Source organism: Nerophis lumbriciformis, linkage group LG19, assembly GCF_033978685.3.
Source record: "Nerophis lumbriciformis linkage group LG19, RoL_Nlum_v2.1, whole genome shotgun sequence".
Classification (NCBI taxonomy): Eukaryota; Metazoa; Chordata; class Actinopteri; order Syngnathiformes; family Syngnathidae; genus Nerophis; species Nerophis lumbriciformis.
Window position 1 is genome coordinate 16,839,485 of NC_084566.2, and position 15,312 is coordinate 16,854,796.

At 38.5% G+C, this 15,312-nt stretch overlaps 1 protein-coding gene across 7 annotated transcripts in view; it reads right to left on the minus strand.

Annotated features, from left to right (window-relative positions):
* kmt2cb (lysine (K)-specific methyltransferase 2Cb) overlaps positions 1 to 15,312 on the minus strand; it is a 162,132-nt gene that overhangs the window by 72,314 nt on the left and 74,506 nt on the right. For all 7 annotated transcript variants that reach the window (XM_061979481.1, XM_061979477.2, XM_061979479.1 and 4 more), the window contains 9 exons: positions 12,026 to 12,182; positions 8,992 to 9,189; positions 6,447 to 6,553; positions 4,259 to 4,368; positions 3,662 to 3,824; positions 3,385 to 3,556; positions 3,183 to 3,297; positions 2,900 to 3,075; positions 261 to 613 (listed from right to left, as the gene is read on the minus strand). In XM_061979481.1, coding sequence (XP_061835465.1) covers positions 261 to 613; positions 2,900 to 3,075; positions 3,183 to 3,297; positions 3,385 to 3,556; positions 3,662 to 3,824; positions 4,259 to 4,368; positions 6,447 to 6,553; positions 8,992 to 9,189; positions 12,026 to 12,182 — 1,551 coding nt within the window. The remainder of the gene's footprint in view (positions 1 to 260; positions 614 to 2,899; positions 3,076 to 3,182; positions 3,298 to 3,384; positions 3,557 to 3,661; positions 3,825 to 4,258; positions 4,369 to 6,446; positions 6,554 to 8,991; positions 9,190 to 12,025; positions 12,183 to 15,312) is intronic.

Genomic DNA, 15,312 nt, shown 5'->3' on the forward strand with positions numbered 1-15,312 from the left:
GTCCTCAAAAAATATATTAATGGTCTTTTCTTTAGGTGTTAGTCCAACCTGTGACAAGTGCAAACTTTAGACTCAGCTCTGATAAGAGACTATATGGCCCAAACGTATGCATACTGCATTGCTTGATACTAAGAAGATGTTTATACATAATGTGTGATTGCTTTGTTTTTGAGTTAAAAAACCCCCACATTGATAACATTCTGAAAAAGATTAGAATCTCATCAAATCTACAAAATCAGGAATTGGGAACAAGTACTCACCAGGCTCTTGGGCTGACGAGGAAAGCTTCTCTTCCTGGACGGTATCCTCAACAGGCTCTGGATCCGAGTGCAACGGAGCAGCAAGTAATTCCGGTTTGGGGTCATTGTGCATTTCAGGAGGCATCCGACTGCCAGGTTCTTGGTCCGTGTACTTTTCAGGCAGCTGTGGGCCAGTCTCAGAGTCTGTATGCGTCAAGACTGGCGAAGGGCTAAGCTCTCGGCCAGTGTCCATATTCTCTGCTTGGGACGCATGCTCTGCAGCGGGAGACCTGCAGTTGGTACAGACAAAGTCCTCTTTTGGGTGGATTTCTGCTTGGCCTGAGTTGTGACGCTCACACTCGAGGTGTAGCCATCTGAAAGGATTGCAAAGGAATTAACAACAAGGCGGTTTAGGCAATCCTTAAGTATGACATCCTTAAAATCATATATACATAGTAAGTAACAATGTTGGCAATAACGCACTTTTTGTGTCTTTTTACACATTGAAATCAGAAAGGATGCGCATTTCCGGAAGTCCGCACGTCCACGGGACGCAGATTATTAATTTTTTTTACCGACCCTGCTTCCTTGGTTCAAAACTCCGGTTTGCTGTTTTTTTTATCGGTTATCGCTTTCTGCCGGTGTTTTGTTTCGTTTATATTTGCCGGTGTTGTGCCAAAATGTGATTGCCTTGCAAAAATGTCAGGGTTTTCTGCAGCGTTTTGTTGTTAAGGCGGCTGCCTTAACAACAAAGAGCCACCGCCTAAACTAACGTCTTAACAAGATCTCCAGCCACACGTGCACATTTAAAACACTATCTCTGTCCCTAAGCAAACGCATACACTGACTGTCATACGCATGCCAAAATACTGGGGGCGCTGTATGCTAGGACTTAAGACCATTTTAGCCAATCAGAAACATCCAAAACGTCATTTCCGGAGGCTGCATATAGCAAAAATGGCGGGTCACCGCAAGAAAGAATTATATATGTGGACTGACAGAGAAGTAGAGCTACTTTTAAGCATCGTTTTGGAGTTTAAAGTTAACAAAACTCACCAAAGTGTTGACTGGGAAACTTGCCTGTCCAAGTGTGGTGACATTCTTACCCTATTTTGGAACGGTACGGACTTGGAGGGACATCTGAGGAATTTACTCATTGGAAAGAGGACATCACAAAAACAACTATCGTCACTAAACTGAAAGCGATTCATGGAAAGTACAGACAAGCAGTCGACGCAGGTGGAAGAAGTGGTTACGATACAGTTGTTTTGCTGTACTTCGAACTATGCGAGTAGATCTGGGGCAGTTCTCCATCAACTACATCCATTCAATTTAGAATAGAAACATCAGATATTGACACAAGCTCTCACAGGAGTTCGGATTCTCCATTCACCCTTGACAGCCTGGTCACAGACAAAGATATGCCGAATGATGTACAAGAGCACCTTAACTCTTAACTAACACATTTTCTGGGGGAAACACTTAATGTATTTATTTCACAGGAGCGCGCACCACGCGCTAAACCTGCATTGCTTGGCTTCGTCCGTTCACAGTGGATGACTAGGTGTAAGACAAACACTTAATCTTCGTGGTTATTGTAACGCTACGTGTTTGACATTATTTAAGCCTTTATCGTGTCCGGAAAATGACAGTTTGCTTTTTCTGTGTTATTAATGGGATTTAAAGGACTGTTGTTAGTCTGATGTTGATGTGATAAAACCTCATTCTTGTTTGGAAGATACATACAATTGTAAATGTTATTTCTTCATGCACATAATAAATATTCATAAAGTATTTGGATGTATTCATTTATGTAAGATTTTCATTAAATGTAATATTGCCTGACAAAAAGTGATTCAGTTTAATATTGTGATATTTACACACGCATATTTTACTAGAATACCCTTGTCAGAATACCCATTACATATATCAAAATCAAGTAACTACTGTACTGTTTACTTATTGAAATACCCTTTACAAAGCTAAAAACTACCCAAACGACCCCTTTGCTGCTGCCCAAAATTTATTTCAAGTAATATTTTGATACTGACACACCTCATCTCTACATATTGTACTAGAATACCCTTATGGGCATTACATATAGCAAAACCAAGTAACTTCTTTACTGTTTACTTGTTGAAATACCTTTTAAATCAATTTTTGGCCGCAGCAAAAGGGTCATTTAGGTAGATTTTAGCTCTAAAAAGCATATTTCAACAAGTAAACAGTACAGTAGGTACCTGATTTTGCTATATGTAATACTCATAAGGGTATTCTAGTAAAATTTGCAGAGATGAGATGTATCAGTAGTCTTCGTCAGCCAGAGAACTTTGATTTTGGTGTGGCTGCGGTGAAGTATAGATCCATGAAGGAAAGAAGAAAGTGAATGAATGTTTATAACTGGATACATTTACATATGCATAAAAATGTGTTTTCTTTTGTAAAACTGAATTAGGTCAAATTAAGTTTATGACAACTTTTTTCCAAAACAATATAGAATGTGAGATATAACAGGATACATTTATCATTTGTTTTCAAAACGGTTACAAAAAAGTGGGACCCCAAAAATTTACTCTGGGACCCCATTTTCATGACTTGATGGGGTCCCTGGTACCCCATTTTGAAAATTCCTAGCGCCTAAAAGTGGAGCTTGAACTTACCTCTTACAGGTGTGGCAGTGGACTAGGTCTTTATGATGCTCAGGGTCCAGGATGCAGGCGCACACAGGGCAGCTCAGAGCGGGGTCCTGGTTTTGGACACAGTTCTCACACAGCAAGCTGTTGTGGTGCCACAGCCCACTGGTTCGAGTTCCACACTGGATGCATACTCTGCAGTTCTGTGAAACAAAATAAAAAAAATAAAAAAAACAACTCTAAGGTGACATGAAGTTCTGAAGTGATGTTCTGGGACACAGCTGCATAGAATGTGGATTCTCCTACCTACCTTACATCTCCAGTCATTTGTGGGAAGCACGTCCATTGCAGGTTGCAGACAGAACGTATGGTAGCCTTTATCACACATGTCACATACAAGCATTTTAGTGTCCTCTCCTGGGTTCCTGCAAACCATTAAACAATTATTTCAGCACATTCTTTTTGGTCCACTTTATTATCACTAATACAATATTTTTTGAAGGGTGACCTACTTGCACGTCTGGCAGACTTTGCACTCAGGGCACTGCCACCCTGCCCTCCTCAGAGGGGTCACGGCCATATCCAGACACATTCCATGGTAATGCAGCCCACAACTGGTGCAGAACAGTTGGTCGAGTAGATCCCCTGGGCTGTCGCACAGCGCGCAATTTACGTCGTCATCAACTGCGGACATGGAAATAAAAGCGTTAAATTGCACGGGTCAAGTCACTGACTGCTTGTTTATACTCAAATAGTTATTTTAAGTGTGTCAAATTAAACACATCTTACATTTATGCACGGCCAAATCAATGTGTTCTGGGCAGAGGAGCGAGAGACTCCTGGTATCCTGAAAGGCCCCTGCTGCCCCCGCACAGGGGTAATGGTAGAATTGAGTACATCCTTCAGCACAGCACTTAATGGATGCTCCAAGGCGCTTACAGTATGCACAGTGCTGCAGGAAATGACAAACGATTGTGAAAAAAAAGCATGTCTGAATCTATTCAAGGTGATATATTCTTAACACTTCTTCTTAAAACTTTGTCAGCATTAATAGCCTTTTTTTCTATGGTTCTACAAGTGTGTTTAAAGAGCCATTTGGTGGATTCAAGTGGAAGAGTTGCGGACAGGCTTCACAACACAACACAAACCAGAGCAGTGTGCCTTTGCTAATGCTAGGAGGCTAAGCTGCTCTGAGAGTTCAGTGCCGTTGAGTGGCGTGACCTTTTCCCATTTCACAACTGACAGATCCACAGTGCGGAAGCTGACCTTTACCAGCCAGCCTGATCCATCAGCTTTACTGTGCCTCAGTGAGACCAGGCGGTCCTACCACAACACATTAAGATGGTGTTAAAAGCTATTAGGGCACGGACGCTCCCACTGACTCACCTTTGTGCTCCCTGAGTCAATGGCTCTGTCCACATTAAGCAGAGATTGTCCCTCGCCCTCGCAAACACCTTCGGACCATGAGGCACAACTCTGATGTGCCCAGCATTGCCCTGTCATTCAAAAACATCACAAGGATGAAGACCGAATGAAGATTAGAATATATGCAACTACTACTTAGAATGGGTTTAATAAAAGTGACTGGTCTATTGTGTGCAACTACTACTACATCTACTACTTGACAGCAACCAGCAAAGTCGAAACTGCACTGTTTGCAAAACATGACAACCATAGAAAGATGAGCTACATACACACAGCCTTTTGCTATGGCACAACTACTGGTGTTAAAAATCAAATATAAGAATAATAGCTATATTGCAAAGGTGCAAACTCATAATTTTGTGTGTGCACATATTATTTGTCAATAAAGTACTGTAGTTCATCTTCCTAACTAAATATATTTATCATTTCCATTTTGACAGAAACAAATGTATGTAGTGCATGATATTGCAATATTTCAAACTTTAACATTGCTATATTATCTGATCATGCAACAAATATATTTTTCTACACCGCAGGTGTGAATCCCAAAGCCCGGGGGCCAGATGTGGCCCGCCACTTCATTTTATTTGGCCCACGAAATCCTGGAAATAATACGTATCAATAAAGTACTGTAACTTGTTTTACTAAATGTATTCTTTCTTTCTATTCTGGCAGAAAAAAAATATATGTACCCCATGCAATCGCAAATTTTGTTAACTTAAATATTGTCTAACTATGCAAACATATATTATCAAACTTTCAAACCATTTTTTAAATAGAAATAAATACTAATAATAATGTGCAATGTAAAAGTAGCAATAGATTCAATGGTAAAATTGTGAAATTTACTGTGGTTTTTACAACATTTTTCTCTAAATGAAAACAACAGTACTATTTTTACTGTAAAATAAATTATGGTGCCGTTTTGGCATTCACAGTAACAAACCAAAAAATCTACAGTTGTTGATTTGTGGTAAAAAAAACAAAAAACAAAACACACTGGCAGCTCATGTGCCAAAATTTTACTGTAAAAATGCAGTTTTTTATTTACAGTAAAAAAACAACATTTTACAGTAAAATTCTGACTGCCTTTGTTTTTTTTACCATAAAAACAGCAGGGCTGTTTTTCCATTTACAGTAATACACACTAAATTTTAAGGTGAAATTATTGCAACTTACCATATTTTTTTTACATTTTAGTTAAAAAAAATCTACTGATAAAATGCATTAAAAGAATTATGTAATTTCGTGTTCACTGTTAAAAACGGCCCCCTGGGGCCAAACAAAACGACTTTGACACATCTGTTTTACACCATATTATATATTTTAAAAGAATAATAAAAATACTTAATTATCTGCTTGTCATGCTGACTTATGATATACATTCACTATTACTAATGGCCCTCTAAAGGTAGCCATAACTGCGATGTGGCCTTCAATGAAAACAAGTTTGACACACCTGAAATATGGCATTCAGAACATTGAGCAAAACTTATTTTTTGGGGAGATTTTGTAGCACATCCACTGTAGTCACAAAAACATTACAAGCAAAATTGCACATTTTAGGTACAGCGGTATGTCGATTTTCATTTTTCTTTACAATTTGGTGTTCGACTAACATTTTTGCCGAAATCGTGCCTTGGTTTTAACGTAACAAACTAGTTTGTTTGCTTGTGCATCATTTAGCGGAATCAAGTTGCCATATTGGGAAGTCAGTCTGTGTTTTTTTCCCTCCATTGATTTTGACTGCTAAATAAGCCACTGTGGGGCCAAGTAGAGTTACATGGGCATTTATTTAGATTAAAAATGTGAGAAAGTATTGAACTTAATCAGAGTACGATGTGGGCTGTCCGTCTTCATTCTCTGCGCTCATTGCGGTCTTTGCCAACAAGAGTTTTCAATAAAGCTACCAGTTGTGTAAGATATTCATTTATGTATTTCATTCATCATTTGTATGTATTTGTTTTTGCGTGTCTGTAAAAATATGTTTAATGTTAAAATTTTGGCGCTCAAATGAGTTGACATTTTATCTCGTAAAAAAACATGCTTCAGTTTTCTTATGGTTCTGTGTTTATCTGACCTTTTGAAACTGATTACTAACAAAAACCGAGGCACTACTGTTTCTTAACTGGAATGAACTTAATATTACCTGACTCAAAGAGAGACTGGACGTTAAGATCGTGTGGAAGGCCGACATGAGAAAGCTCATCCCAAAATCGACTCGTGTCTAGATCTCCCTCGCCGTTTTCAGACCCGCTGGAACAAAAGGATCAAAGAAGGTCAAGCATAGTTTTGTTTTTCTATAAAAACAACAAGGACAGAAGAGAATGACATGCAGGTTTTTCTATAATTAAAGGTGCCATATGTAATAATTTAATGTCAAGTCATCATAAAATGGCCCTGATATGTCAAAAGGCATTAATAAATCATGTTCTTCTCCAATACCTCTATAACTGATAACAGTAGTTCAGCCGGGAAATGCTCATTTCAAAATTAGATTTACAGCCCCGAAATATTGTTATTGTTTTCATTTCGATGCCCCTACTCCACCGTTTGACCAATTAAAAAGTCAGTGAGTGTGTCACATCCAGGTTGCCAGTTACGCACCTCCATCTTCGTTGAGCTACTGCCACTTGTAAAGTCACTAAACATGTCAGACCTTAGTAAATATAAAATGCGTCGTTACAATTCTCAACTTATTCATGACAAAGCCAGGAACAAAACAAGGATTTGTATTGGGGATGCCTTTGAAAGATGGAGATGATTGAAGGCGGAGAAGATTTTTTTCATCTGACGCCAAACTTGTTAATTTCCTCCTTGATAGGTAAGTCAGGCATTTACTTTTTCTTATTACTTGTAATAAATGGAAATGGACATTTTGTATGTAAACCATAATGTCCAATACAGTCTATGAACTTGTCTAACAAAGCTAGTATGTTCGTGCAACGAATGCTTAGCATGCTAGCCCGGTCAATGACACATCGACATATAGGCTAACGGGGGAAATATATGCCCGTTAGCTTGTATGTCGATGTGTCATCCAGCTGACAGTGCAAAATATATTTCCGACAAATAAAACCTATGTTGATATGGGTAGTGACAGTGCCTATTTCGTTCTCAATATGCTGATACACTGAGGAAATGCGTTCCAACATTAGCACAGCTAATTGCGGTTTCTGGTACTGTGCATCGGACACATATGGGGTGGTATTTGCTTGGCACCATATAATGCAGACCTGGGCAAATTAAGGCCCGGGGGCCGCATGCGGCCCGTTAAGGTTTTCAATACGGCCCGAGGGACATTCCCAAATAATTTTTTTCGATCTTTAAGATGAAAACTGTAGCTGCCACTATGATGTGCAGTGATGTTTTCAAATTACCGTACGTCTTGAACTATACAATTATTTATTAAAAAAATTTAAAAAAATTTTTAAATTCCATTTAATTTTTTATGCGGTCCGTCATAACGTTTTTAGATTTCAATCAGACATTATTGCAAGGTTTTGTATTAGTGTTCCTTAAAATAGACATACCGGCCCCCAGACACATTTTTTCTCTGAATTTGGCCCCCCCGAGTCAAAATAATTGCCCAGGCCTGCTATAATACATTACATGTAATGATTTTCTACTTTGTGTATTGACATGGTAGTCGGCTATATGACTTTTGCGTATTGTGGTTTTTGCGTAACGTGGAATTGCATACTGCACTGAAAGATGGTGATGTGCATACACGGAAGCATTCTCTTCAGGTTGGATGCAATATGGAGTTATGTTGAACGAAATGTGGCGGTAATTTTACTGTTGGCCTTGGCTTGCCATCAAAGTAGGCCTATGCAATATATAATATATAATATATTATTGTATATCATTATTTTGATGGTGTTCCGTAAGTTCTAACTAGACATTTCAGCAGGGTAAAGCCAACAATCTGTACCAACTCCCGTTGAAAATATTGCTGCGTAACTTTACAAATACATTTGGCTAATTGACATCAGTAAAATGTGGCATAATTACTTAGTAAACCATCTTGCAAGAAGCATAAACAAGAAAAAACCTACAGGGTAGGACTCGTCGATTGCCATTTGAAGTTCCTTGGAGTAGGATTCGGATTCGGCTAGGTATCTGGCAACCTCAGTCATGGAGAGTGGAAGGGGACTATAGAATTTTGACCGTGAATGCAGTACCATCTCTGGCCACATTGCTACACATGGCACCTTTAAGTGATGAGGACGGATAGAGCGAGCTATGTAACAACTACTGGTGCCATAGTGTCTGGCATATGCACAACGACACTTGTTGAGTCTCATGTCATCTCTTCAGGGTGACACTCTTTATACCAAAATACTTTATACTAGTCAACAAATGTGAAGGGAGACATAAAAAAACCAGTGCAATATCCCGAATTATGACACTGACTGTCCATTTCTATTACAAATCAATTCCAATCGTGCACCCTTCTCTGCTGTTGTGTTAACCAAGCAAGGGGCAGGCCTTTGTTGACCAATCACACAGCAACACAACACAACGCTTTGGCTTGGCTAGCTGCGACTGCATATTATGGCTACCACTACCCATTACGTCACTTGGGGATCAAGAGTGACACCCAATGAGTACCAGAACAAATTAGGCAGAGGTCCAAAAGAGTCAGAAGGGTCTTTTATCAAGACAATTAAACCCCCACAAAAAACATGTACTTAGTAATTTCCCGCTGTCCTGAGGTGGTCACTCCAGCCGTGTTTGGCTCAGTGGTTGATTCGCCGTCGCTACGATCGCTCGTGGGGTCGTCTCCATCTTTGCGTCTGATGAGTGGCAGTGTGGTGCTGAACGCGTGCAGTTCCCCCTGACCCAACAGGCTTCGACTCCCGCAGTAACAGAAGGCACAAAGATGATCACTGAAATAAACCAAGACCGCAGTTAAGAAAATGCGCACTGACTTAAAATACAGCATGTACAGCAATATAATTATAAAACAATTATTTGAATATTTTAAAGAAGTATTAGGGCAGAGGTGTCAAACTCGTTTTCATTGAGGGCCACATCGCAGTTATGGTTGCCCTCAGAGGGTCGCTTTTAACAATGAGTAATATATGAATATGCATGTACTGTATATACAGTCGCGATCAAAACTTTACATACACTTGTAAAGAACATAATGTCATGGCTGTCTTGAGTTTCCAATAATTTCTACAACTCTAATTTTTTTGTGATAGAGTGATTGGAGCACATACTTGTTTGTCACAAAAAACATTCATGAAGTTTGGTTCTTTTATGAATTTATTATGGGTCTACTGAAAATGTGACCAAATCTGCTGGATCAAAAGTATACATACAGCAATGTTAATATTTGGTTACATGTCCCTTGGCAAGTTTCACTGCAATAAGGTGCTTTTGGTAACCATCCACAAGCTTCTGGCAAGCATCTGGTTGAGTTTTTGACCACTCCTCTTGAAAAATTGGTGCAGTTAAGCTAAATTTGTTGGTTTTCTAACACAGACTTGTTTCTTCAGCAATGTTCACACATTTAAGTCAGGACTTTGGGAAGGCCATTCTAAAACCTTAATTCTAGCGTGATTTAGCCATTCCTTTACCACTTTTGATGTGTGTTTGGGGTCATTGTCCTGTTGTAACACCCAACTGCGCCCGAGACCCAACCTCCGGGCTGATGATTTTAGGTTGTCCTGAAGAATTTTGAGGTAATACTCCTTTTTCATTGTCCCATTTACTCTATGTAAAGCACCAGTTCCATTGGCAGCAAAACAGGCCCAGAACATAATACTATCACCACCAAGCTTGACGGTAGGTATGGTGTTCCTGGGATTAAAGGCCTCACCTTTTCTCCTCCAAACATATTGCTGGGTATTGTGGCCAAACAGCTCAATTTTTGTTTCATCTGACTACAGAACTTTTCTCCAGAAGGTCCTATCTTTGTCCATGTGATGTCAGATGAAACAAAAATTGAGCTGTTTGGCCACAATACCCAGCAATATGTTTGGAGGAAAAAAGGTGAGGCCTTTAATCCCAGGAATACCATTCCTACCGTCAAGCAGGGTGGTGGTAGTATTATGCTCTGGGCCTGTTTTGCTGCCAATGGAACTGGGGCTTTACAGAGAGTAAATGGGACAATGAAAAAGGAGGATTACCTCAAAATTCTTCAGGACAACCTAAAATCATCAGCACGGAGGTTGGGTCTTGTGCGCAGTTGGGTGTTCCAACATGACAATGACCCCAAACACACAGCAAAAGTGGCAAAGGAATGGCTAGATCAGGCTAGAATTAAGGTTTTAGAATGGCCTTTCCAAAGTCCTGACTTAAACGTGTAGACAATGCTGAAGAAACAAGTCCATGTCAGAAAACCAACAAATTTAGCTGAACTTCACCAATTTTGTCAAGAGGAGTGGTCAAAAAAAATTCAATCAGAAGCTTGTGGATGGCTACCAAAAGCGCCTCATAGCAGTGAAACTTTCGAAGGGACATGTAACCAAATATTAACATTGCTGTATGTATACTTTTGACCCAGCAGATTTGGTCACATTTTCAGTAGACCCATAATAAATTCATAAAAGAACCAAACTTCATGAATGTTTTTTGTGACCAACAAGTATGTGCTCCAATCACTCTATCACAAAAAAATAAGAGTTGTGGAAACTCAAGACAGCCATGACATTATGTTCTTTACAAGTGTATGTAAACTTTTGATCGCGACTGTATATAATAACAATTATTAATACTTTTTTTACATAAGCTGCAAAAAGAATATTAAAATATTACTTTAAAAACTGGCAGCTCAGTCACCAGAATTTTATAGTAAAAGCAGTGGGTTTTTTACAGCATATAAAACAATGTAATAAATGGAATGGAATGGAAAAACAATACCACTGATTTTAGCAGTAAAATTCAAGCAACAGAGCTGCCAGTTTTGTTTTTTTACTGTAAAATCTTGTTGTTTTAATGTTTTTTAATGTTTTAGTGTTTTACTGTATATGGAAAAAAACAGTACCAAAGTGGATTTTACAATAGAAAACTCAGTCAGCGGAATTTAACCGTAAAATCTATTGTCAATTTTACGGTCTACAATTTGATTGATAATTTGTTTTGAAATCATAAGTCAAGCAGATATTTAAGTACAGTATTTATCTTTATTTTAACTAAAAATATTTTTGGAATACATGATAATATAACATTTTGATTTTGATAATATTGAATTTTAAAAGATATGCAATTGCATGCAGTACATGATTTTTAATGTCAAAAGGGAAAGAACAAATATATTTAGTAAGAAAAGATTAAGCATTTTATTAACGCATATTATTTCCAGGCTTTCGCGGGCGGCCAAAATTTGGCCCCCGGGCATTGAGTTTGACACCTGTGTGTTAGGGCAACAATAAAAAACAGTAATGGCAACATAAGCTCCCTGTTAAAGCTAAAAAGTGTCAGATAAATATTCAACACATTTGTTTAGGATCCTAAGACATGGGTTGTTAATAGGATCCCAGGAGGTGCTCTTGTTTTGTCCTCCATCACCAGCATCAATAGCATGGACAGGCAAAGATTGATAACAGCCTCTAGCACTTTGGCACCTGGGAGAAAAAGCTGCCAGTCAGCTGATGACTCAGTTACAATTTATCCATGCATACTGTATGTGTAGAAGTGTTTGACGTCGTTGTGGAGTTATACACCAACCCTTGCCCCAAATACAAGTTGACAGTCAAGGGATTTGTTGTTGTTAACCTGTTTTTGACTCCTCTACTTGCTGGGACAGACGGCCGCGCTAAGTTGTCGGCTGGAGGGCTGTGGGCCGAACGAGGAGGAGGAGGAGAGGGCGTGTCCTCTTCTGGCACATCACTAGTCAGCACTTCCACAGTCTCTCCTGGTTGGATTTCTGTTTCTAATGGCAAGCAGAAATGAAACATTACTACTTGTATTGTGTAGAAAAGTATCTTCCCATTCATTTGTATACAGTATGTGTTATGTTGCAGTAATGAAACTGTGTTTGAGTGACATTGTTGTTAAGAGTACCGTATTTTTTGGACTATAAGGCGCACTTAAAATTCTTTCATTTTTTTTTTTAAATCGACAAATGCTGCTCCGTTATTGGTTTAAGTAAAGTCTGAATGTCATTTAAACAATTAGCTCCATCTTTTGACACTTCTTTCACTCCTGTCCTGGCACGCTACACCACTACAACAAAGATGACGGGGAGAAGGCGCCGTGGAAGGTGAGCCACGTAAATAAGACCGCCCACAAAACGGCGCATACTGAAGAGACGCTCAGAAAGCTACTTGAAAATGGTCTGTAAAACAATCTATGCAACACTTTCACCAAAGAACCACCATTACATGTTATGTAGACCACAAGATAGTGTTTTAAAATAAAAATAAAAATTATAATATGACCTCTTTAATGCGCCTTATAATCTGGTGCGCCTTTTGTATGAAAATAGACCTGAATGGACCCGCTCATCGGCAGTGCGCCTTTAAATCCGGTCCGCCCAATGGTCCGAAAAATACGGTACTTTTTCATCTGGTTACTTGACAGAACATAAAAAACATCTCCTATTGTCGCCGCTTAAGAAGTCTTAAAATTCAATAACCATCAGGGTCTTTGATTTGTGTTGGGTCAAAAAACATTGGCATTAGCAGCTGTGGCTATAGGCAAACACATGGTTTAACTTTTAGAAGTCAAACTCCACAAGCGGAAGGGAGCTGCTTATCTATCTCTGCATGCACTTTAAAATGTAGGTCTACTGTACTTATCTGTTGTTGTTACACTTTCTGTACTATTTACTCTTTAGGGCTGAGTAAAATAATCGATTCGTTCGATTATGGATTGACATCTTTTATTTTTTAGAACTATTAATTCACAAGACATAATACCGAAAAAGTGTACACTTACGGGCTTCACAATAAAATTTATGTGTGTTAGATCCTGTCTGACTAGGCTAACAAAAGACTCCCAGAAAAATAACTTACCGGTACATGTTTACTGTAATTTTTTTGCACTTAAAAAAACAATACACTTTCACATGCAATTTATTTCTGATTTAAAAATTTTACTTTTGAGATTTTGTAGGAAGTTTATGCTGTTCAAATTATTTTTTATGATGAAGAAAAAACAAAGTACATTTGTAATTTGTAACACATCCGAAAGGGACAAGCGGTAAAAAATGGATGGATGGATTGGAGCCATTTTCAATATTCAATATCCTGATACCCAGCCCTGGCTATTACGCCGATTGGGCGGTTTTCTCCTTACTGCTTTTACAACATTGGTTTTATATACTATATACTGCTATGTTTTTCGTTTTCACTTTCTCATGCAGTACAAGCATTACTAAGATTGGAAAATACAGTTGTTATGCAGTGATGACTTCTACGGATAGGCGATAAGGCCTAAAATCTATATTGCGATACATATAATAACGATACATATCCTGATATATTATTTGTCATATAAATGTTAACGGAACCATTTTAAAAGGGGTTATAAAGGCTCCTAATATGGCTGCTGACTATTACTACTAAAAAGTAATTAATTATAGTAACTTGTTACTTTACCAAAAATAAATTTAATTACGAATGGATTTACTCTTAAATAAATGTAATTAAATACTAGGGAAAGTAATTTATACGTTATTTAAAAATAAAACAAATACAAAATCAAATATCTGGCATTTGCAGTTGAACGATGTTTCATATAGAGCACATTAAACAATGTCAGTGTGCATGTGTCTGTGCTTTTAAAAGGCGAGGCCTGTTGCCAAGTCATTGAAGGTTTCAACGGAGCTGTTTTTGTTAGCTTTAGCCGTTAGCAGCGGCAGGGTGTCGGCTCTGACGCCTCCTTTAGAATCTTTTTACCGGATTGTGTTACCTTGGGTTAATAAATAGATTGAATGTGCTTTGAGGGCTGTCATATCTTCTTGTCAACAAACGGTGTATTGTAAGGATCGCAAGTTTGTCACTTCAATCACAAATTTTTTTTCGTTATTCCCATCGTGTACTTGTGCGTATGTTGTTGTCTGCTGTGTCACAGTGTGAGGGTGCTACTTCCTAATTGATATCAAGTTCACTTTAGTGTGGTGCTGCTTGTAACTTTCACTTGTAAAAAGATATTTCCTGCATTGTACTTGCTGCACTTATGACGCCGTCTTGTTGTTGAAATAAATGAAACCCCATCAAAAGAAGCGTGCCACATGACATCCAGCTATTGCGTTGTATTGGACCTAAAAGTAATTAGATTACGCGTTACTAGTAAAAGTAACTGCGTTACTTACGCCGTTATTACGAATACTACTGCTGATGTATGCGGTAACATATCGCGTCATTTCGTTGTGTTATTTTCTCAAAACTATTATCAATCTACTTGCTAATTTACTGTTCATAGCTCGTTACTTTCTGTTGTAACATGTAGGAATGATGCTCGAACCCGGTTTTCCCGGTTGTTCGATAAGAAAAGAACAGAGTCCTCGGACTCAAACCCCTTTTTGAGAACCGGTACCCGTTATCGAGACCACTATAGTAAAGAAAAAGAGTTGGTTCTTTATTCGAATCCCTGGGAACGAATCCCGTCCCGACAAGAAATGTGTCATCTGAATACAACAGGTACTAACTAACACCTCTTATCATGTTAGTGCTTTTATTTGTTAAATTGAAATGAATGCCTTCTCATTTAGAGGAGGATAACAAGAGACAAATTCTGACTGGGTCCGAGGCGGGAAGCCCCAGTTCACGTCTGCCGCTAGACTAAGTTTGTGGTCCAAAGATCGCATTTTCTGTAGGTCAAGGGTCGGCAACCCAAAATGTTGAAAGAGCCAAATTAGACCAAAAAATAAATAAATTCTGTCTGGAGCCGCAAAAAATTAAAAGCCTTATATCAGTCTTATAATGAAGGCAACACATGCTGAAAGTGTCTATATTAGCCTACTATCAAAGGCTGACGCAAATCTTCGTTGACAGAATGGTTGTATTTTAATTTTTATTCTACACATTTTTGCAACATTGGAAATCATTTGTAAAATG